Consider the following 25,225-nt stretch of genomic DNA (forward strand, 5'->3'; position numbering starts at 1 on the left):
TGAAATGGCCCTTGAGAGGAAAAAGGTTCCCCACCCCTGCTTTAACACAATGGGAGTTATCTGAGCTACCTTTTTTAATCTACACATTGCAGCAATGGTTTCACACTGTTTCACTGATCAACAGTTGGTGGTAACATGTCAAGAAACACACCAACACACCAACTAAAGCAGCGAGAAGAAGTCTCAAATCAAGTTATTATAGATGTGATCAATGCAGGCTTCAAACATAGCAGAGAAATCTGTTTTACAAATGCATTATGAGAAAGTAAGTGCATTCAACACATGTAAGACTTCAAGTAACACCCACAGGTCACTATACATTTCGTCACCGTATGAATATGGCGACCCCGGATCTGGCACCACCTTGAAGGCAAAGTTTCCATCCCAAATGTAAGGTAAAGGTTGCCCTGACATCACACGAGTACATTAACATATCAGGACAAACCTGTTATAAATACAACATGGCCTTTCTCTATCTTTCCACTTCAGGAGGAACTTTAGCCTACATTCAAAGCCCTCACCCCAGTCAGCAGCTAAGAATAGAAAGATGGTCAGTTGTTTGTCAGTTTAAAATGCTTTTGTATTGAGGAGGGTATACACTAATAGTTGTAGGGGACACACCAAACGGAAGGGTTACAAGTTACAAGCAGCCATAAGAGTTATGCATTTTCCAATTGAATGGTGTTCGTGAAGAGCTTATGCAAAGCAGATGTGCTCCTGTCTTCTGAGCTCAGTTTGTGCCGTGTCCTGACGCTGCTGTGCAAATCAGTGAAATTAATTTCATGCCGCCTCACTGACCGCTAATGCCTGCAATATGTTGTGATGTTTTTGATTGGTAGTGGCTGCAAGCTAGATGTTCTTCAGTCTCATTTTATAATAACACACATACTTTAGTGACAAATCTAAGATATGTGTGCTACCTCTGTGTCTTGCAAGGAACTTAATCTAGTACGAAACAACTACATTAAAAAAAACGTGACATTTTAGCATGTGTTTGCAACACTGGTAACACTTGGATTTTGATAATATTCCAAAATGTATTTAGTGGGGATTATTCTGCCAGATGACAGAATGTAACTGCTGTTACAGTGACTGGCATTTCATTTCAATGTGACTTAACTCAGTGAATTTGAGAAGTGGCATGGTGTCATCAATTTAGAAGAAGCCGGCCATTCTCTCCTTCTTCACGGAGCGGATCTAATTTCCTTTAACATCACAACTGGGAATCCACCCAAATCAAGGATGCATTTTGAATAAGTAAACATAACGTAGGGAAAGGCCTGTCACAACTGACCACAAAGAGTCCTGAGGTATCAAAGATTTAGGAAAATCTTAAAAGATAACAGAACAGTTGGATTTGTTTATAACATTTCCTGTTTGGCTAAAGCGATTGTGTATGGTTTTCCCAAAGAGAGAGGAGTTGGGTTTCAGGGACGACAGCCAGACCAACCGGCCAAGAAATTGTGCCTGAAGAAGGAACCCAAACCTCTCTGTTAGAACAGGGAGGAGGAACCACGAGCTACATCTAACTCAGATAATCATCATAAACACGGGTTACTGAGGTTTAAGTCAACGCATCATTTTGTAGAATGCATAGGGTCTACATGGCAATGTCCCTTAAACCCTGTTTCTGAATTGAAACCGGTTCTAGAGAAATGTTTCTTTAAGGTCTGAGGAATCAGTGGGAGACCTTAGCGGATTGTGCAACATGTTTTTTTGCTAAATGTGTGGTTGTGTATGCAGCTTTTCCTCCCTGCCTTCCTCTCCGTTCACACACACACACACACACACACACACACACACACACACACACACACACACACACACACACCACACACACACAGCACAACACACACCACACACACACACACACACACACACACACACACACACACACACACACACACACACACACACACACACACACACACACACACACACACACACACACACACACACACACACACACACACACACACTACACACACACACACACACACACACACACACACCACACACACACACACACACACACACACACACACACACACACACACACACACACACACACACACACACACACAGTATGGAGCTAATTTCCTGCCATAACTCCACAAACAAACTAAACAGGTTTTACAAATGCCTCATGATTCACTAACAAACACAATGTGGTTTGCAAATACAAAACACCATCTACCAACTAATGAATTTAGTTTTGCAAAGAAAAAACGTATCTATCAAACAAACGCATAACATTTTTCTAATAAATCATGTTTCAGAGACAAATTCAGCTTAGGTTTTACAAGTACACAACTTTTTTTTACAAGTACAAAACTTTTTCTTCTCACGGCGGAATATTACTGCCAAAAGTCACGTGAGTGAGTTGGCAGTAATATTCCGCCGTGGCTGGCTCATACACAGTCACACATGCTCACTCACACATGCTACACGGCAGCAGGGGGCACTACTGAGTCCATTGGGAAGACGGGAGGTTGAGCAGAGCATGGAACAGCCCTTGCCAGTCTGATGACAGGTGTTATAGTGATAATATTATAAACAAGGTGAATTTAGCGATCACAACGAAAACAGCCAAGACACATATTGAGCCCAGAAAATAAATGTTATTAGGGGCTGTAAATATAATAAGCCTTTGTCTAAAATGGACAACATTGTAACTAAAGAGATTTAAACTATATATACAGCCAGGGGACGTTCGGGACGAATCCCGATGGGCCGGTACTGAAGTGGGCCGGTCGGATAAGTCACTGCTCACCCCCCCTCGACAATTTCCTCGCGGTATTTACTTGCGGCACCACCGAGGTGGGCCACTTACTTGCGGTACCGAGGTGGGCCGGCGGTACCGAAGTGGGCCGGTCGAGAGTCCCGGGCTGATTTGTAGTCCCAGTCCGCCCCTGTATACAGCGATTCTGCACTCGGTCAATCAGCTGCTTTTCATTTTTATTCCTGCTATATTCAATGAGTGATACAAATATTTTTTACCACAAGTTCTTAATAAAACTGACACTGTTGGACTTGGTACTAGTTGACTGCAACCAGAAATAAAATGAAGTACTTTACTGTGTACTTTGTGAGTAATCCTCAGAGTCCCCTCCATAGTACATAATGCATGTTTTTTGCTATCTTTGATGAATGATAAAAATAAAATGTTACCATTAGTTCTTAATGAAATTGATACGGTTTGACTTTGTATTAGTAAGCCTACTACTAACAATACATTGAAGTACTTTTACTGTGTATTTTTTGAGAAATACTCTGTCAAAGTCCCCTCCTGTGAACAAAATCAAGCCACTTCTGCTAAGTTTGATGAGGGAATTCTTTTTTGTTGCCATTAGTTCTTCGTGAGATTGATCCTGTTGGACTCAGTACTACTGATACTACCCCCACAAGTACTATGAAGTACTTATTGTGTACTTTTCCAGTAATCCTCTGTCAATGTCCCCTCCTGAGTACAAGAATGCATGTTTTTCTTTTAATAAGCGTTAAAAAACATTTCTTCCTGAGACTGATATTGTTGGACAGAGTATTTTAAGAGGATGGTAGACATGATATCAGCAATACTTCCAGTCAGTACTCCGGCAGCAGCATTTTCACACCTTGGAAAGTCTTTAGAGTCTGGCCTGGAATGGATAGCTGGTCACAAATATCCTTCAGCAAAGTAACACACTCTGTCACATGGTTGCCCTCTTATGATGCTGCTGTCTTTTAATATATAATTATTCCTCTGCCGCTAGTTCGTTCCTCGCAGATTCTTCAGTCTCATCAGCCTCATCCTTCCATCAGTCCCAGTTAACGCCTCCAGCCCACTTCCAGTATCTGACTCCATATGATATTGTCCTGATGCCCCATGATCACAAAATGACCCCTCTAGAGTGCCAAGGACCTCATATTATGTCTGTCATTAATGTTACATCACCCATTAAATCACCCAAAAAATATTTTTTTCCCTCATCAAACTTAGAAGAAGTGGCTTGATTTTGTTCTCAGGAGGGGACTTTGACAGAGTATTTCTCAAAAAATACACAGTAAAAGTACTTCAATGTATTGTTAGTAGTAGGCTTACTAATACAAAGTCAAACCGTATCAATTTCATTAAGAACTAATGGTAACATTTTATTTTTGGGTCATTCCAGAATTGGAGGACATTTCATGTCCCCCATATAAAAAATCTAATAATCCATGCCCAAAAAGCTAAGACATGCACTTGTTGTGTTAAATATACTTGTCTTGAGACAAGATGCATATAAAGTTGTAGAAAAAGTGGTTTCAAAATATTATTTAAAATATCAAATAGCTCTCGAACACCCCCTAAAATGGCCCTTTTCTCTTGTCCCAGCTTCTTGGTGACCAACTTGCATGTCAACTATAACATTTAAAATAGGGTTTTTATTTACTTTTTTGGTATTATTCTATTGATATATGTGTCTTGTAATGGTAAAATCAATTTGTTAAATCATAAACACATTTTAAATAACAGTAATTTTGCACAGAAGGTGTGTCCCTCAACATGCGCGCAACCCTGTTACCGAAACCTTTTTAGCTTGGCAGAGGAAGTGAAAAAACTGTTTGTCGCATGACACAGTGGAAAGGACATCAGCAAGCCATGTGCTACTACCATGGGTAGACCAAAACTAAGTCTTCTCTTTTATTTGTAATATATTTCCAATCTTGTCACTCTTGAAGGAGTGTGGCACTCATACAAACGCAACCCTGTTACTCAAATTATGAGACAAAAACAAATTAATTTCAAATGTATCTTTCTTTTGTTAAATATATATAAATATAAATATAATATAAAGTGTGTCCATTCCTTGACAATAGCATTACATTGTGCAGCTAGCATTAATTCCTGAGGTAAAAGCTAAAATTAGCATTGATTTTCAACCCTGTTACTTGCAACCCTGTTACTATAATTAGAGTAACAGGGTTAATTCTTCATTGGAAAATATACATTTGATGCCTTAGCTGGGCAAATCACTTTTTTTTATGGTTTATTATCTGTTTTTCCTAAATACATTACAAAAAATAATAAAATGAAAGGTTCATTTTTCAAAAATGTTGGTGTCTAAATTGTCCTCCAATTCTGGAATGACCCTTTTATCATTCATCAAAGATAGCAAAAAACATGCATTATGTACTATGGAGGGGACTCTGACAGAGGATTACTCACAAAGTACACAGTAAAGTACTTCCTTTTATTTCTGGTAGCAGTCAACTAGTACCGAGTCCAACAGTATCAGTTTTATTCAGAACGTATGGTAAAAAATATTTGTATCACTCATTGAATATAGCAGGAAAGAAAATGAAGAGCAGCTGATTGACCGAGTGCAGAATCGCTGTATAGTTTAAATCTCCTTAGTTACAATGTTGTCTATTTTAGACAAAGGCTTATTATATTTACAGCCCTAAGAACATTCATTTTCTGGGCTCAATATGTGTCTTGGCTGTTTTCGTTGTGATCACTAAATTCAGATGCTGGATCGCGAGAAACACCGCTGTCATGATCAGGCTGGCAAGAGCTGTTCCATGCTCTGCTCAACCTCCCGCCTTCCCAATGGACTCAGTAGTGCCCCCTGCTGCCGTGGAGCATGTGTGAGTGAGCATGTGTGAGTGTGTATGAGCACAACCACGGCGGAATATTACTGCCAAAAGTCACGTGAGTGAGTCACGTGACTTTTGGCAGTAATATTCCGCCGTGAGAAGAAAAAGTTTTGTACTTGTAAAAACAAGTGTTGTAGTTGGAAAAAAAACGTGTGTACTTGTAAAACCTAAGCTGAATTTGTCTATGAAACATGATTTATTAGAATAATGGTATGTGTTTATTTGATAGATACGTTTTTTCTTTGCAAAACTAAATGCATTAGTTTGTAAATGGTGTTTTGTATTTGCAAACCACATTGTGTTTGTTAGTGAATCACGAGGCATTTGTAAAACCTGTTTAGTTTGTTTGTGGAGTTATGGCAGGAAATTAGCTCCATATGGGAGAGAATAAACCAACGACATGAATCAAGTTAACAGCTATGCTCGTAAAAAAGAAAAAAAGAAACATGCTAAGAAAAGCAGAAACTTCCAAAAGGGTTTTCACCTGTTGTCTTTGCAGTCTCCCCCTCACCACCACTGTGTTTTAGCCAGAGCACACTAATTAACCTAATAGCACACTTCTAGGATCAAGCTAAAAGAAAAGCTGACAGTATAAAACAGTTTTGCTTCATTTGCAATGTAGAAATAAGCTAAATCTTGTAGACGGTGCGGCTCAGACGTAAAACCTGGCTGTCGCCCCTTCTATGTGGGCTCAGAACAGTCTCATAATACACACATGCACACAGAAGGATTCACACTTGTATTTCATGATCCACACTTGTGTTTTTCAATGCACACACAAATGTGTTCCGTTTCATATACATGTAAATAAAATCCAAATACAGAAAAAAGTTTTACATGTGTATTTTTGATCCTCACATATTTGTTTTCCGTTTAAAACCCTGAACCTGCAAACACAACCCGCTTTCTGTGCATGGATCGCTGTGCATTCGTGTGTGGGTTTTTTGAGACTCCCCTGACGGTGACCCGATTCGTACTTGTAATTTTTTTCTATCTATAGCCAATCAGATGTCTCCTCACATGAGCGCGCCCCCACGAGGGTAGATTTCTTGCGTTCATGACGTAGCGCTTCATGTACGCATTTTGCGCTGTCCGGAGCTGACAGGTCCATGGAGCCTGCCTGCAGGCGCTAATCTCAGGACACTTCCACTCTCAGTACATTGCCACTTTCCGAGCAGGAAATGCACGCAAATACAAGCCTTTATATTATTAAGGTACAGTGCCACTTTCCGAACCATTAATGAATGCTTGTGTACCCAAAAACGGCAGGCAAAACCGTTTTAAATGTGTGTTTCCTGTATGGCGAATACAGCTGCTTTATTTATGTCTGTATGAAGTTGTTGTGAGTGTGGAGGGAGCAGCTACAGGTTAGCTTAGCCTAATCGATCAGTGCACTACGAAGCCAGTTCTTGACAGTGAACTGTCAACGGGGGGAGCCCCGCCGGTCATTATCGGCCGATATTCACTCTTAATAGTTTGATCGGTGCTCTCTATAAAGGCCGAACAGGAGAGCTGGATCTGATCGATATGGACATAAACGCGAGGGAAGTTTTAGCGAGCTGCATGAGAAACTGACGGGCTGTCAGGAGAGAGGGAGGGAGAGAGGAAAAGAGATGATCCTTACTCCCGTGTTATTAGCCATATCCGGTCATAGTCCGGTAATTACCTGCTAACGGAAACTCTGCTACACAATTCTTCTTCTTCTTCTTCTTCTTCTTCTTCTTCTTCTTCTTCTTCTTATTATTATTATCATTGAAACATGACCGGTAAGTTTCAAATTTGTCCGGTAAAGCGCAAAATGCGTACATGAAGCGCTACGTCATGAACGCAAGAAATCTACCCTCGTGGGGACGCGCTCATGTGATTGGCTTAGAATTGAGGAGACATCTGATTGGCTATAAATTAGAAATTACAAGTACGAATCGGGTGACCGTCAGGGGAGTCTCAAAAAACCCACACACGAATGCACAGCGATCCATGCACAGAAAGCGGTTTGTGTTTGAAGGTTCAGGGGATTTAAACGGAAAACAAATATGTGAGGATCAAAAATACATATGTAAAACTTTTTTCTGTATTTGGATTTTATTTACATGAATATGAAACGGAACACATTTGTGTGTGCATTGAAAAACACAAGTGTGAATCCTTTTGCAGATCATGAAATACAAGTGTGAATCCTTCTGTGTGCATGTGTGTGTATTATGAGACTGTTCTGAGCCCATACTTCTATGTCTTAAGCTCTTTTCTAAATGTGCACCTTTTTTGGATGTCAGGAATAATATGCCTTTTATTTTACAAATTCCAGGAAGATAAGATATATCCAGTAATGAGTGACCCGACAGTGAAGAATAAATATATTTATACATAGTTTAGCTAGATAGGTCGATAAAATAGATAAGTGTGTTAGGTCTAACTCTTAGTGTGTGTTCTGCTCCGCTCACCGGTCCGTCACAGCGGGCGGAGCTGCAGGATTTCTGCTTCACACACGTTGCATATCGCTATTTTACTGTCTTTTTCGGACACCTTAAAATACTGCCAGACCGGTGAAGCCATTTTGACGAGCTTGTTTTGCCGCGCACAGAGAAAAGTGTCATGTATTTAAGTCATGTGATCGGCTCTCCTGATCGGCCTTTATAGAGAGCACCGATCGATTGGCCGAGAGTGAATATCGGCCGATAACGATCGGCGGCCGATCGATCGGAGCATCCCTATAAAACATCTACAGTGATAATATGTTAAAATAAAACAATTAATTTTTTTTATTAAAAATGTAAAATAAAAGTCAAACAGAAAAGAAATACAGTAAAACATGGAGAATGAAACCAGTGACCATTGAAAGTTAACCCAAATTAAAAGCCATATTAAAAAGATAGGTTTTTAATTAGCTTTTAAACATTTCAAGGGAGTTTGCTGTTCTAAGATGCAATAGTACTGCACTGATAAGGAATGGATAATAAGTAAGACGTGTAGTATCGATAAGGCGGTGAGACGGGGGCAAATGTAATGGAGTACTCACTTGAGGCAGTGCAGGGGGCCGGGGGGGGGACATGCGGGCCACACTGGCCCCGTTGACAGTGCTGAGCTGGACCTCAGACACATAGAAGTTGATGGTGGACGACTGCAGACGGGTCTTCACGACCTCCAGAGGACACGTCACTATGGCTCCCACCGTGCCCCCACATCTGGAAGGAGAGACACATATGGAAAAAATGTTAGCAAACAAGTCACAGCTGACGGGACAAGACTGAAGTGTCGTTGTTCGATGGTGTCAGCGGTCAGGGTGGAAGGTGTGCAACGTGTTAATGTTCAGGCATAATTGAATTAGCCGATGAAGTGGTGGGTTAGTTGGAATTCTGATAACGCCTGGCATGCAGTCACGATCTGGCAAAGTGTGGGAACAGTGAGACGCTCAGGAATGCTTTATGCGAATGACAACAAGCTTTACTCAGTGCCACACCTCTTTGAAAAATCACACATTATGTAGTTTTACACGAGGGTGAACCAAGTAGATTCGGGTTTTTTTAGATCAACATTAGGAACATTTTGTTGTTAGAAAACAAATGTTTGTAGAGAGATGTTATAATAATACATTTTATTTAAGGCACCTTTCATGACACCCAAGGACACCGTAAAATGTGTTAAATATTCTAAGAGGTAAAAGCAACAGAACATGATAAAAACACAAACATACCATCATGGAGAGGACAATTCAAGTGGACACAAATGATTGGGAAAAGGTATTCAAGGGAAACCGATGACAGGGAGCACTACAGTGCAGCACGCTGATCTGAACAGGTTATGCTATGTTTCACATTTTGCCATCTAATTCATCAACATGCAAACACAAACAGACAGCTGTGAATTGTGTAACAAATCATTGAAAGTGTTCGCATTTACAAATGCACATTACGCCCTGTGTAAACAATGTGCAGCAGGGCATGGGTTCATGAGCAGCTCCGGTGTTTCAGGTAAATAATCTTCTTAGGTAAGAATTGGAAATAAAACTGATTACAGCGAACGCAAAACAATATCTGCGTGGATCAGGCCTAACGGAAAGAATCTGACTGAGACAGGACTGCACTGTAGGACAGAGGGTTAATTTTCAAACAGCATCAAAGCATAAATACAAAGTCCTGTCAACATAGTTTTTGGCAGAGTGGGCTGATGTCTGGCAGCTACAGAAGGAACCACAGAGGAAGCAGGTCATTGGCAGAGGGAAAGCATGCATGTCAAATGTGTCACTTTATTCTCACTAAAGCTCATGCTTGAAATGCAACTCTATCCTTAACGCCGGGTGTGGACACTTTAACCATTTAGGCCATTATGCTGATTTAATAGCGATACAAATATAATAGAAATCGCTCTGAGAAAACAGCACGGTCGTCACTGCTGTTGTTAAAAACTGTAAGTGAATTGCTCAATTGCCCTCAAACATGTCCAAACTCATTACCCTGGTCTGCTGGAGGCAATTACAATTATTAAAAATAGATTATTTGACAGTTTTTAATTTTGCTAAGCGGCAGTGTAATTTAATGGATCTGGTTTTAGTGAGTGCTGTTAGTTATTAAGTATATTTACTAAGGTACTGTACTTCAGTACAATTTGTACTTGGTAGGTACATGGTGTACTTCTCCACTACAATTCAGAGGTACATGGTGTACTTTTACTCCACTACATGTATTGATTGATTGTATTGCCTTAAATTAGCATGATAGGTGCACTTTAAGTACATTTACTCAAGTACAATTTTGAGGTACTTTCATGTTATGCCTTTTGTACTTCTACTCAACTACAGTTCAGATGTGAATGGTGTACTCTTACTCCACTACATGTATTTAATACCTTTAGTTACTTTACAGATGTGGATGAATGATGTGAAATAAGTGTTAAATCAGACTTTAGTTCCATCTGGAGTAAATCCACAAGCTACCCTGCAGTATACAAAGTCATTCAAACTAGCTGCACCTTTACCAGCTTTGAGAACACTTTAATGATCAATCATTATAAAACATATCATAGATATTATTCTGAAATGGACCAATCTGCACAATGACTACTTTTACTGTCGCTACTTTCACTATATTTTGATGATAATACTTGTGTACTTTTACTTGAGTAACATTTTGAATGCAGGACTTTTACTTGTATCAAGATCTAAGTACTTCTGTCACTTCTGGTTTAAGACCATACTTTGAGGCTGTATGCAAGAGATTATTAGGCAACAATGTGTGTAATCTAACCTTTCATTAACGATTTTAGATTGCATTTAATCCAGATCTTGAGTGACAGTCTGACCATGTTTGTTTATATGCACTAACGTCATGAATGACACAGAGCTGTTACAAAAAGCACGCTTTTAAATGTAACACTGTACACAGATTCTCGGTAGGAAGCCTAAAAAAAGATCACGCTTCCACAAACCAGCCATTTCATTCATGCCCTGAAATGTCATTGTGACATTGAAACTACTACGGGTGCACATGCAAGGACAATATTGGTGAGCATATGCCAGAGTTAAGCAAAAAACAATAATATTCAATATTAACCAAATCCAAATTATTATGAAGATACCAATAATGTGTAGCCCATTATGTGTAGCATATTATGCTAAGCAACAACAGTTAGCCTTTAGCTAGCTAGCTTAGTTTTCTGCATGTTTGACACTCACCCTCCAGCAAACAGATGAACCAAAGTGTCCCTTTGACTCATTATGGATCATATTCGGGAAGCTTCCACAGGGCACCACACGGGGACAAGGCGGAAAGACACAGGAGGAGAACGACCCCAAACTAGCAGGCAATTGATACTCTATCCGCCTGTGTTGTGGTGGAGGTCAGCTGCGTGGGGGAAAACGAGGGTATGTAACGGCTAACTGAGCTAGCCTAGCTGCTAAAGCTAACGGGTTTCCGTTGTTAGAGGTCGATGTCAGAGCGCTTCGTTTCCTTTTTCTTGAGAACAGGGGTAATTATTCACCGTGCTTCTTTTATATTGGTGAATAATCCCGATGTTGCTGACTGTGGACGAGACTCGGCCTTTAGTCACGTTGACGTGCCTTGCCTCTCTGGAAGCTCCTCTGCGGGTCGCAATGTTTATCGACGAATGGGAAGCCGCAAAACAGAGACGCTGATTGGCTGAGGCTTCACGTAGTCACTACTCTTTCACGTGATGTCTGCTTTTATTTTGAAGGGCAGAGATCATAACTGAGAGTTGTCTGATGTAACACTGGAGAGACGATAAACACGACTTTTACTCTAAATAGAAAGGTAAAGGTAAAAGGTCATTTCACACTGTAGGCTACAGTAATTGTAGATCCTAATTATAATCAACTTTATTTAGATAGCACCTTTCATGCAAGATGTAGCCCAACTTTTTGGAAAATGGGAAAGTGGATAAGGAAACTAGTAGGCTATTAGTATGAATTAGCATTACTAACCTATCAACATTCCTAAGCTGATTTACCCCTCATCACTATTAATTGTTGTGCTATTATTACCCAGCAGGACATAACAGTTTGTGTACGGCTCCAAACAGTTTCAGGAAAGTAAAAGCTTTTTTTTCCAAATATCAAATAAAGATAACATTGAATAGTCAAAATCGGTTTGAGCACCCCTGGCGTAGGTTTTACAAATATCTATACGCACTAACCTCTTCCATGGAATTATGTTATGCAACATAATTCTTGGAAGGACTCTCAAAGATTTTTAAAGAATGGGACGATTGTTGCAGCCTGTAAATAGGCCCTTGGCTTATGTTGGACAGGCATGAGATGATGAATTTAGACAAGGAGGGGAAAAGTGTGTCTACCCACAGAGTGAGTCGACCTCAATCCTTTTTGGAATAAAGTATGTGGCCAACGCATTTCATACAGAGTGTCTTTGTGCATTTAAATGGGCAACACTAGTGTGTGTGTGTGTGTGTGTGTGTGAGAGAAAAAGAAAGAGCAAGGCAAACTAGGACTTAAGACTCAAACGTTCACAGAAACTGAGGTTTTCCAATTTGGGAAGCAGAATAAAATCCATACGCCTCTCAATTTGATAATTGCAAATGCAATTGTCCAGGCCAGATCATGTGCCACGGTTTCTCATGTAATCACGTTGTCTGAGTGAATGACAGGCTCAACAGGCACAAGAGTGTGTCTCCGGAGGTCAACGACCAGGAGTTGTTTTCTATGTGTTCTGGAAAAAGATGTTCTCTTATAAATACTGCCGTTGTACCGCATGTATCATAATAATCATAGATCAACAACAATAATACCCATGTCGTGCAGGCATCTTTATGCAAATGTCATAGAACTATAATAAGAAAAATCCAGAACATTGGCTATATAGCTCCATCAACTGGTCCTTTAAATATACTTATGTAAAGAAAAAAGGCAAAAATTGCAATCAACCCTGAAAAATGCTTATATAAACACAGGGCAGTCCCTCCCTATAGGATGCAGACTGGCTGGGGCCTCACCTTGCGGAGGGTGCCTCAACTGAGCCGAATGTGGTGCGCCGATGCGGCGCAATTAGTGTGATGAGCACTAGCACCCCCCCCCCGTTGACGCTTGCGAAACAGAGGGCCTCATCATATAACTTTGCGTGGGGCCTCATGTTGGCCAGGGACGGCCCTGTATAAACACCCTGCTTTGAATCTAAAATGCACTGGCTGCAAAATGCGGTAATGTGTTAAACGCCTGCACATCAAATGGTACATTTGCAAACAGCACCAAACACAAAGTATAGCTGCTGTTGATGGAAATGTAATCCATTTAGCATTTTTGTACATTTTTTATCGGATTTTGTTAGTAGATAGCATTAATCCTTGGGAACAATAGACATATATTTGAAAGAAAGTGTCGATCATGATAGCAAATGGGTAAGTGCATCGCAAGACATGTAATAATTCTTCTTTGAACTTAAGCAAGGCTGTATAAAACCCTCTTGGTGTTAAGTGTTAATCTGCCAATATCCTCTGCATACTTCTTAAAGCATATACTCCAAAACCATTAATGCTCTTATACACACAGTAGTTAAACTGTGATTCTCTGAGGGTTCTTATTATTACCTTTACTGTATGTAACCAGGTCTGCTCCTAGAAAAGTGGTCTTAAGCACTTTCAAACAAGGAAAGGTTTGTTGTGTCTTTCCAAACTTAACAGAAGTTGGCAGTTCAAAAATGTTAAGGGTTCTGGGTGTAGGCTGGAGACATTATGCCTGTTCTGGTTTTTGCTTTCTTAAATGTAGGAAGTATATAGAGTATACCAGCCCTTGAAATGTGACAGTGTTAGCTGAATTCTAGGAAAATGAGTTGGCAACATGATTTGCTGGTGTCTGTTAGTGGACAAAATGTATTTTTGGTCTGCGTGCTCTGTGTTTGTTTTGGCCAGTTGAGGCAGACGCAAACATATTTTGTGTCTTCCGTGCAGGTCTGTCTGGAAATAGTCAAATACAAATGTTAGTTTGAACTTTGAGAGCAAACTTTCTTTCCAGGACTTTTGGTAGGCCTCTGCAAACAAACAGAATGACATCTACAATTCAGCAGCATGTTTTGAACAACGTGGACACAGTGTACTTATCAGGATTGGGCTGTCTTTTTGTTGTTCTTTTATACATTAGAATCCCCAACAGTGAATGTCACTATTAAAAGTAGAATTACACATTCCTCCATGTATGGAAACTTGCATTCATAAGCACATTCTGTCTTAATCTAATAGACTCAGACAAGTAGGCCTGTAATGGTGGCTCTTAGCAAACATTAACTACCCATTACTGTATAAGACATTACTGATTTAGTTCAATGTAAGACTTTTCCCAATGTGTACTTCTGTTACAGTGTTAGCATTTAGCATTATTGCCACTTTAGCCACAGTTTCTGGGTGTGTTTTTTGTTGCATGTCATTGTCATATTTGTATAAGCTACGGGGATAAAAAGCTTGTCAGCTTTAAAAGAACAGTGAACAGTCAGTGATAAGCGGACAAGTCTCTGAGAGAAACACGGAGTTCCCTGTCCCCTCTATATTAGGCAGAGACGGAGAATGTGTAGCTCCTGTGTGTCGACCATATTAGGGTGCTCCCTTATAAAGGACATTGATTTGGGGAATCCCTCTGTGTTAAGTAATCCCTGGCAAATTCTATGTGTCACAGTCACCATATTAGGAGACATGTTTATCTCCAGTGTCCAAGAAACGCTGGTCATTAGGTTAGGAGTGTGTGCATGAATATATTGTTTAAATGCGTCAAAAGAATGCAAATAACTATTTGTTTTCTCAATTTACAGGTAGTCTTTCATCGTCGCTTCTAGAGGATTTAGTGAATATATTTTGTGCAGACACATTTTTCAAATCTAAAAGACACAATGTACATCACAAAATATAGGCAAAATGATTAGTATTAGTTATTTGATTCGAATGACTGGACATGTATGTAACCTGCATGGTCAGCAATGCAAAGCTGGCACAAACAGACTTTCTACACTATTATTCCTTCATGAGGGTTTTCTGTGACATGTGGTAGGTCAACACGACATTAATGATCAACCACTGTTTGACCATCTGGCTACTGAACTCTGCTGATAAAAACACTTTCCTTCATACTCAGGGTTCATGTGATTTCTCGTGTAATTTATTGTGTGTAATGTTATTAATCTCTACTAAACAAGGACCATGCAAACAAACGTATTAATTTCCAAAAGATAAGCGATGATTTATGTCAGATTTCCATCTGCTGTCCACGGGCAGGCACACACACATATTGTCTATTACTAAAACATGCAGATCAATGCATGGATCAACAGGTAAATACCAACACATTTATTCATCAGTACAACTAAAATATGATAATCAATTTTAACTAAAAGATCAAAGTTAGTGTTGACAAGACTGAGGGCTCATTGTCCATTTTCAAGTCTGTGTTTTGATGAGGAAACATCTATGCCTGTTTGTTGACGCAAATAAACTCTATTAGGAAAAAACCAGTTGAACTTTAGTGCACTGCTTCAGGGCACTGTCCCCTCTATATGTGTGTGACATTTCAGGTCTACCTCACACACGTGAACAGAGCATGGGTTTGTGCCCGCTGAGCAAATGGAGGACGAAAATCCACAACATCTGGAATGAGACACTGACAGCTGGAGGAGTGAGCAGGTAGCAGGAAGCCAGGTGTTTTTGTCTACTGGACAAACATGACATATAGGTGGATGATTATAAGGTAGCAGAAAAACCAAAGTATTTCAGGACCCCTAAATTATTGCACATATTGTATGTATTTTTAGGCAGCCTACAGTACTTTCCACCCCAATTAGTCCACATTCACGACAAGAGTTTGTGATCTGTTCATGTCTTCTGTAGCCTTTTGATCGTATAACATTAATTGCACATTAATTTATGTGCACTATCACTTTAAAACTTTTTAAAGACGCATCCCAAATCTTTTTTTAGTAGCTTTATTACCTTTTTACTATAGCCATGTCTCGGTTAGTAGGAAGCAATAATGTAGAACTTTCATGGACTCAGCCTACTATGAACGATTGAATGCACATGTAATTAAGTACCAAGAGATTGTAAGAAATTAAAATCAATGTTTATATGGTGTAATTTAGATTAAAGGTAGGGTAGGTAAGTTTGAGAAACCGGCTCGAGATACACTTTTTGTTATATTCCATGGAATGCTCTTAACATCCCAATAGCAATGAATATCTGAAGTGCTTTGACAAAAAATCCATAAAAATATTTCATCTGTGGAAGCCGTAATACTGTAAAAAGCACGACCAATCATTTTAAAATAACTGGATATATAATCAACTCCATTCAATAAATTCATGGTTATGTAAAAATGAATCAAGGCAGCTATAAGACTAATGCAAATCTCATGCTTTACATCTGGCTACCAAGCGTGATTCAGATTTCTCCAAAATTGTATCAACACAGCATTCATAATTTAATTTATAAAGGGCACGCTTTAGGATGTAACACAGACATATTACGCTAATGTTATCAGTTGAAGTCTTCCACATGGCAGCAAACGTGCACAGACATGCCATTTCCAATCACCTGTCCATCCCTGTCCCATGACTTATGCAGCTGAAGGAAAAAGGTCATGTTAAGTGGTTGCACGTTCAGCCGCTCGGCTCATATGACTGCCATACCTTCAGATATTACTGCAGAGGAGGAGGCTAGCATCCTCTGAAGAGTTATAGCCTGATTCAATCATTCATAATCACAGACTTGGCCACGTTTGTTACTTCTGCAGATGCAAGAGCCACAGCAAATACCACATTAGGGCCAATCAGAGGCAACGTGATTCCCTCGAAGAAAGAATTTGCTTCTACAGGAGACTTTTTATATCAGGATGCACGAGCTATCTGTTGTAGTGAAATTATTTTACCACAGAGTGTATAATTAATAGTAGTTGGAATTCAAAAACATTTTGCATAGATGTTTTTGCTTTCTTATAGAGGGTATAAGAAGATTGATACCATGCACTCTCGTTTCTCTCTGTCTATGTGCAACACAGTCTCACGGCATTTCGTGTTATAGTCACGAAATTAATCTATTGATTCGTGTTCACCAACATGATTTCGCCATTTTTTCCGTGTCACACAGAACGATTTTAAAAGCAATGTAAATAATAACAAATTAGAAGGAAAAAGAGATAAAAAAAAATACAGATTTCAGTATTCTGACACAGAACGATTTCAGAAGCAATGCATTTCTATTGGTAGTATGTTTTGTGCCTGCACCAAATAATAACAAATTAGAAGGAAAAACAGATTAAAAGAAATACAGATTTCAGTATTCTGAGGCTCTGAGCCATTTCTTTTCCTCGCAGACGGCAAAACAACTCAGACATTATACAATTTAAAAATAAAAGGGATAGGGTTAGGCTTAGGGTAAGATATTGAGTAAGAAAATGGTTTTATGAACCACACAGCTTCTGGTATTCCAAGACCCGACCGGACAAAAAGACGTGGTGAATCAGTGGTGCAATCAATAGATTAAATACATTTTGTGACTATAACACGAAATGCCGTGAGACTGGGTTGCTATGTGATGCTAGAGCTAGCTGATAGTTAGCTTAGCATAGCTGGTTGTGTCCAAAGGTATCCAAATCAAAGTTGTCTAAAATTCACAAATCAAAATGTTGTTTCACATTTTATTAGATTTGAATTGTGGTTTTAGCCAGGCTAGTTTTTATTCACGTTTTCAGTGAAAGTAAGTTTCAACTCAAATGTTTGTGTCCAGCCCTTTACCATTTTACTGTTTTCAGAATCAGAAACAGAATCAGAGCATTTTTTCATTTACATAGTGTCATTTTCAGTTGAAGCTATTATTAAATCTCATTGTCCACCTGCTCACCATAAGGGGCAAATAAAAAGTGAATGGCTGGGAAACTATAGTGAAACATTTATCAATTGTTTTTCAGATATTTCCTTGAGAAGCCGGTGGGGACCAAAGACAGAGCTAAAAGAGATGAACTTCAGGTGGACCGAAAACACCACTTTGGCCGAAAGACAAAAGCATCAAGATTATGAATAGATTGTTACACCACATTGTTGTTCTGTTGGTGTATGAGCTCTATTATGAGCATGATAATCTCTAGGTAGATTATCTAGGTATATTTTTGTTTATCAATTTGATACTGCTTAAGTTTGTAAAGCATCATAATTCTCATGTTTCATTTCATTATTATTATTTTTTGTATTATTGTTTTACACGTTCAAATCAAATAAAAAATGTTTCAGTCTTTGAGTCAGGTTTCAGTGTCTCGCTCTGACTGAGGCTGAGTAAACTGAGTAAACTTAGAGTCTGACCACATGAGCAGACACTGTGCCGTATGCACAATGACTCTGATTATAGAAACCAGACGACAGGAGTCGAGTCACTTTACACCGCGCATCTCATTAGTAAAATCCCAATTTAAATGCTGAGCCATTTTCAAATGTTCATATATTATGGGTTTCAGATATATACAAATATAAAAAAACATGTCTATGATGTGTTTTGCTCAAAATACCAAACCGATCATGCATTTCAGACTTCCCTGACACACCGGGGACACATATTCATGTAAAAGACATTGAAAAGTGCATTTTGCATGATAGGAGGCCTTTAAATCATAGATTCTATTATGCAGATTTTCGAATGCAGTGTTGTTTTTTATTTAGTATATTTCCCAATCATCTTCTAGTGACATTAAGCTCCTTGTAGCATTTCTCTGATAAGCAGATTCAGTTTATTTAACTGTGACAGGGGAATTGATGAAAAGGCATATATATATATTACAAATTATTCTGATTATTGCTTATTGAGTTTGTATACAAGTTTATGATTAAAAAGGTCCAACATTAACTGCACATGCAATCCATTCTTTTTCATTATATATTCTTTGTTTTTTTAAAACCCTGACTTGTTGGAGTGTATGACTTATGCACTGTGATATTTCTATGCTATTTCTATACTCCCCCACAAATGTGTCTACAACAATAGGCCTGAAAACACTAACTAACACTAACACTAACTAGAAGAAACACAAACCTTGACATTAGAAGGTGAAGTGTTATTATCACTCTAGGAAACACTGCCCCCTACAGACACTCATAACGCATCAGAGTTAGAAGCACCCTTGCCTAATTACATTACATTTTTTTTGTACATGTCACTTGTTAGACACTTTTATCCAAAGCGACTTACATACTCAATACTGTGGGCAATCCCCACAGGAGCAATTTGGGGTGAAGTGTCTCAGGGACACAACGACATGCTGACTGCAGTCGGGTTTGAACCTGTGCTCCCCTGATCCGAACACCAACACACTAAGCCACTGCGCCACACGCATCAATGCAATGAGATAAAATATAATATAACAATACCAAAATATATATTACAAATATATATATTTATACAAACACAAGAAGTACAATTACAAATGTGCAATAAGAAAACAAATGAATAAAGTAAAACTATGTACGTTGTACTTTTACATATAAACACAATACATATAATACATAATTATAAATATTTTCTGATATGTGCATTACAAATACGTATATCCATTGTTATCCAGTGTGTTGAATATATTCCTTTTTGACATATTGATTTGCAATTTGATTTTTTAAACTTTGTTTCTTGGGTTTGTTCAACAGCATACAGTTAGAGGGTTTCTAATTTCTCCAAATGCCTGCTGCTTCCCCTCCTCTCTCCTCGGTTCCCCTCCTCGACTCCTCCGCTCGCATCTCCTGTGGGCAGGACTAAGACACGAGGATAGGAGTCGAGGAGGGGAGTCGAGGAGGGGAATTAGAGAAATGAGAAACCTTCACAGTTATTCTATCAGAGCATGCATCAAAAGTAGGTAAACAAATCTTCACTTTATAGAAAAATAAAGAGTAACAATGTAAATACTGCTGAACACCACAAACAAAATCCCACACAGACAGAAGACAAACAGACATACAAAAACAGACAAACAGACATACACAAATATATATATATACTAAAATAAATAAATACATAATTTTATATTTGAATACATACATAAACCAATCAGCTAAAACAAAAATGTCAATAATAAACAATAAATGTCAGTACGGCATGATTTGCACTTTTTAATTGGAGAATCCTGACTAATATGTTTATTTGTCAAATGGAGCCATATCCCTCCACATATTACTGTTTTAGTGTTTAATTTATTATGCAATGAAACATATTTGAATAAACCATATCATGTATTTCCTAGAGAGGAGTCCTTGAAGGCACCACGTGCATTGCTGTCTCTGGTCCAGCAGATGGAGCAGTGTGTTTGGGATTTTGATGGCTGTCCATGAACCAGACTTATCTTCTCTACAGCGGAACTCCATACGTTTTGATTACAAAATAAAAGCACATTTTGTCACATCTATTGTTCATTTGTTACCCACACAAAAATACCTTATCGTACTGTGTCTATTTCCAATAACACTTTATGCTTTGATAGTTCTCCCACATGAGAGTCACCTTCAACTTGCTGTGTTCAATTGTTGATTACACTCTGACTGCATTGAAAATTATGCAAAACGTGGCAGCATATTCGCCTCGTGGCTATATGCTTTCATTTTGAAAGACATCACCGGAATTACCACTACACATTCCGTGTATCTTGACCCCGGTCTTCTCTGCGCTGCAGTCAGTCAGTCTCTCACCGGAGAAACCGAAGCGCTGGATTCAACTGTTTCCCCCGGTTGTCTGAGGCACTCGGTTCCTGCAGGTAGGGACAATTTAACAAGTGCTTTTTTATCTTTCCCTCTATGACGCATTTGCATTCGTTGTCTGTTTGTCTTTTGCTGCATTGTTGAATGGCATTTAAATATCGGTTCCTCTGTCGCGGCACCACAAAGCTACACATCACCATCACGGTGAGAATACTCCACTTCAACACACAGGCATGATGCAACAAGTAGCCAGAAATAAAGTTAGGAGAAGTGTTAATAACCAGCAGGACACTCGCGATATCTCCATGTATAATGTTCTTTATTCACCAGTCAGCTGGAGCTAACCTACTGCATTAGTTAGTGAATGTAACTAGCTAGCTAACCGTTAGCCAACTGACGTTAACTGACGTTACCTAGCAGATCGTAAACACGTTCTTTTTACTGTAATGCAGCATTACGTAGTTACTGTGTAATATATTGTACTAACGTTGTAATATTACAAGAGTACGACCAATAGATGTAGTACTGGGGAAACCATTTCTGAAGTAACGAATTAAGGAAATTAAATGTTCTTTTTTTAGTCTTATTTTGTTCTTATTCTATGTATTTTTGTATTATTATTTTCTATGTGTTTTACTATGTATTCTCACGTTTAGATGCTATTGTTTAACTCACCTGCTGTCTGTGTATTTGTATGTTAAAGCTCTCTGTTTTGAAAGGTGCTATACAAATAAAGTGTATTATTATTATTATTATTATGATGATTATTATTATTTATACTGTGTTTTTCCAATAAGAGATAAGATAATATACTTTATTGATCCCAATTTGGGATTTGTTTCCATCACAGCAGAACAGATAAGACATGAATGAGTAGAATAAAATACAAGAAAAAAACAATAAAGACATACACATGAGCAGTCGAAGATAAACAGCATACGCAAAACAGTGAATATATACGTATCAATAATGAAGGATACATATCTATAGAGTATATGTGATGAATACACAATATACATATACAATAACAGAATAGAAGGCAGTGCTTGTCCAGCCTATCAACCTCTCAAAATGAAAAATGAATACACTATACACTTGAGTTAGCAGAACAATTACAGCGTTAAGTTGCATTTAATGTAAATCCTCAGGGGACCGGCCTATAGTACAGTGTATGTAGCCTGTGTATGAGCAACTGAGCAGTAATCTGCACATTTGTGAGGAATTTGGAGATAATCCTTTGTCAAGTCAGTATATGTTATGTCACATAGAGGTGATGTACAGTCTGACAGCTGGGAAGATTAATGTTACACCAGCACTGTCATGTTTTATAGTCATACATCTGTTATATACACATTGTGTTTTAGTCAGGGTAGACATGTGGATATTTTCCGGCTGAACAAAACGTGCATTTATCAAACAGGTTCGTTTTCCACAGACCTTATTTCGAGCTATTTTCCAAAATCCTATGGAGAAATCCCATATCCAATCCCCGCTTTTTGTCAAGGGAACCCATGCGCAGCTGACTTCCGGGTTTTAGGACGCGTCACTGCACAACTCTATCCTATAGGCAAGCCATACCTCCTCTGAATGCCACATGTCTTTAGTTTGTGGTTGATCATTTTCATTCAGATATATCAAGGCAAGAGGTCGTTGTATCCCTCTTCACAATTTAGCCTAACTTGAGCCTAATCCTAAATGTGTAAATGCATGTGATTGTGAACTTAATTAAATGTTAAAGGTTAAACCACCCCAATATTCCACAGCACGTGCTAATTAAGTAGATCTCAAACTGTACCAAAGTACACCCTGGAGTTTTTAAGCTGCATGTTGCAGGCTATAATCTAAAATGTGGATGTAAGCAATATTTAAATTCAATAAGTGAGCTTTGTTGGGTTTTGTATGGCAAACCAACCAGTGGCTACAGTTCTTGAAAAATGTATGCTATAAATGTGTGATCTATGACGTTTTTATACTGAATTGATAAGAAACTCAGCATCAAACTGACTGGAGTTTGGTGTGACACATCCTGAAATACAGGATAGTGGGTGCAGACAGTTGCAAAGGTCACACGGTGCATGTTTGTTGCTCCAATTCTCCCTGAGGCCTCATTTCATTGTACCTTGGTTAGATGTAGGCTTAAACACTCCTGTCTGAGAGTATTTTGAGACACCCTAATGGTAGGGTTTATTGTGCAGGGCTACATTTAGTGTAGTTTAAGTTCCTTCCTCCCCCATGTCTCCGCCTGGTTTCCAACCCTCTGCTCTTTCTCGGACTATTCATGGATGTGCAAAACTGCTGGGTTTGGTGGGAAATTATGAAGGATGTCTCGGTATGTGTGTGACACTGGAAACTTGATTTACCTACAGTAAGAACTCCTTTCATCTGTCCACTATACTACAACGTGTAGCCCATACAACTTCGTCCAAAATATCATCAACACAGGCTAGAGTCTTTATCATTTCAGTAAGAACACAAGTACTTAAACACAAATAAGAATAACTGCATACTAGTGATTGACAGATTTTCTTCCAGTAGTTGGTCAAACAGAAAATGTTTTGATTTGCCGTTTTACACTGACCTTAGCACAGATACCACTGTCATGAAAGAGGTGAATATACAGAATTGCAACATCGTTGTAATAATTACATACGGCTGCTTCTTTCCAATTTTCCACCCGGTTCATGACACAAGGGAAAATGCCAACTGCTTTAGTTCAAAGATTTTGAGTAATAAAGACCAGGGTCAACACTTGGTCTATTTTCTCTCACGCCTCTTTAAAATAGGAGCAAACTGTGAATGCTACACTTATTGTTTTACCATTTTTCCTAGTGATACTCTCATCTCTGAACAAACGTCCATAAACCTAAATCATACAACTACTGGCCAATTACACACAGATGTCCTACTTTTGTCTGAAAGGGGAACTAGTCTGAATTTAAAACCACCACCATGAGTATTTTTATGATTGGCAGTAAGAAAATGTTTTAATTTAATCATTTCCTTTTTTTAAAAGTAGGGGACAAATGACAGCTGTTCATGATAGCCCGAGTATTGCTAACTTAAAGTGGACCTATCATGCTATATTTGAATAATATAGTGTAGGACCATACCTATATAAGGCATATTATACTTTTTTTTCTTCAAAATACCAAACAGATCATGCATTTTAGCCATGCCTCATTTTGCTCAATTTGACATTTTTTAGCTCTGTTTGTGCAAGGGCAGATTCAGTGAGAACAGCACCACCTACTGGCCTGGCATATGTACTACAGCGTCTCCAGCGCTTTCGAACGGCAATGGCCGTGGCTGTCTCCTCCTGATTGGTGGAGTTGGCCCAATAGCCGTAGCGCCACCGTCCTGACGTCAGGACAGTGTTCAAATCTGGATCAGTTTTTATCAGATCCGTTGCAGCCCCTTTTTTAGAGATTTGGGTATGGAGGAAAATAGAGAGGGTTGTGTTTTCTGACACTTGGTGAGTTCCCTGGAACACCGGGGACACATATTCATGTAGAAAAGACGTACAAAAGTGCATTTTGCATGATAGGTCCCCTTTAATCAAGCCAAGAAAACTCCCCTAAAGATTATAATCTCCAACAGTATAACAATTGAGAACAACAAGCAGTTTATAAAGTTGTTACCGCACCATAGATACATTTTTTTCATAAACTCATTCTCACTTTGTGTCCAGACTGCAGGGATGGGTGGTGATCTGGATGGCTGACGGACAGGAAGGAGGACCAATCACATGAGAAGATGCTGGCTCGTAACCGCTTCCTGCTGCTGGTGATGGTGGGGGGGGGCCGCGCTGGCCATCATCAGTCTGAGCCTCCAGTTCTGTAAGTTCAACTCCACTGATTCAGCTATAGAGTGGTGCAGGAATGAGCCTTAAACCCGGAAACAAGTTAGCATTTTAGCCCACACCGTTTCATGAGGTTTTGGTTGGATGCCTGCAATAAAGTATTTTATTTTAAAATCAAATACGCCAGCTACTATTCCTGATAAACATATTTTGTCTTTGAAACGGTGGTTGCTAACTAATGACTTAATGAGCCTGCTAAACGTCATCATGCTGGACATTAGCCGCCTTTAGCTTAGCATTGGTGACATGAAGAATAGAATATAATAAAGTACAACGACATTTCTTTGGCAACTCTCACTGCGGTAAAAAAATGGACACAAATAAATAAGAGTGGTAAAAGCAGAGGTATAAGCCATGTGACCGTGCCGTGGTTCCTTGATAGCTGTTAACTTTGTACTTCTGGCGATTGCATTTCACTTATTATAAAGTTGTGTTAGCTGTGGAAATTATCCTGCCGATCTAAATATGTAAATATCATAAACATGTGTTTTCCTCTGATCTTATTTATTGCAATATTTTAAATCCGATAGAAAAATCTCAATTAACTATTTGTCGAGGGATCCTTTGTGTTGCTAACTTCTAC

The 25,225-nt window shown here is 38.9% G+C and overlaps 2 protein-coding genes across 2 annotated transcripts in view; one reads left to right on the forward strand and one right to left on the reverse strand.

The window, feature by feature from the left end:
• Window positions 1-11,705, reverse strand: part of LOC117475927 (solute carrier family 25 member 36-A-like) — a 31,184-nt gene extending 19,479 nt beyond the window's left edge. Inside the window, 3 exon segments of the mRNA XM_034122275.1 lie at window positions 8,636-8,664; window positions 8,666-8,801; window positions 11,288-11,705. Of these exon segments, the coding sequence (XP_033978166.1) occupies window positions 8,636-8,664; window positions 8,666-8,801; window positions 11,288-11,328 (206 nt within the window). The 5' untranslated portion in view covers window positions 11,329-11,705.
• A 9,041-nt stretch (window positions 11,706-20,746) lies between these two features.
• pxylp1 (2-phosphoxylose phosphatase 1) overlaps window positions 20,747-25,225 on the forward strand; it is a 35,486-nt gene continuing 31,007 nt past the window's right edge. The window contains exons 1-2 of the mRNA XM_034122277.1: window positions 20,747-20,839; window positions 24,472-24,619. The gene's annotated coding sequence lies outside the window, so the exon portion shown is untranslated. The remainder of the gene's footprint in view (window positions 20,840-24,471; window positions 24,620-25,225) is intronic.

The sequence above is a fragment of the Trematomus bernacchii genome, unplaced genomic scaffold (genome assembly GCF_902827165.1).
Source record: "Trematomus bernacchii unplaced genomic scaffold, fTreBer1.1, whole genome shotgun sequence".
NCBI classification, from domain to species: Eukaryota; Metazoa; Chordata; class Actinopteri; order Perciformes; family Nototheniidae; genus Trematomus; species Trematomus bernacchii.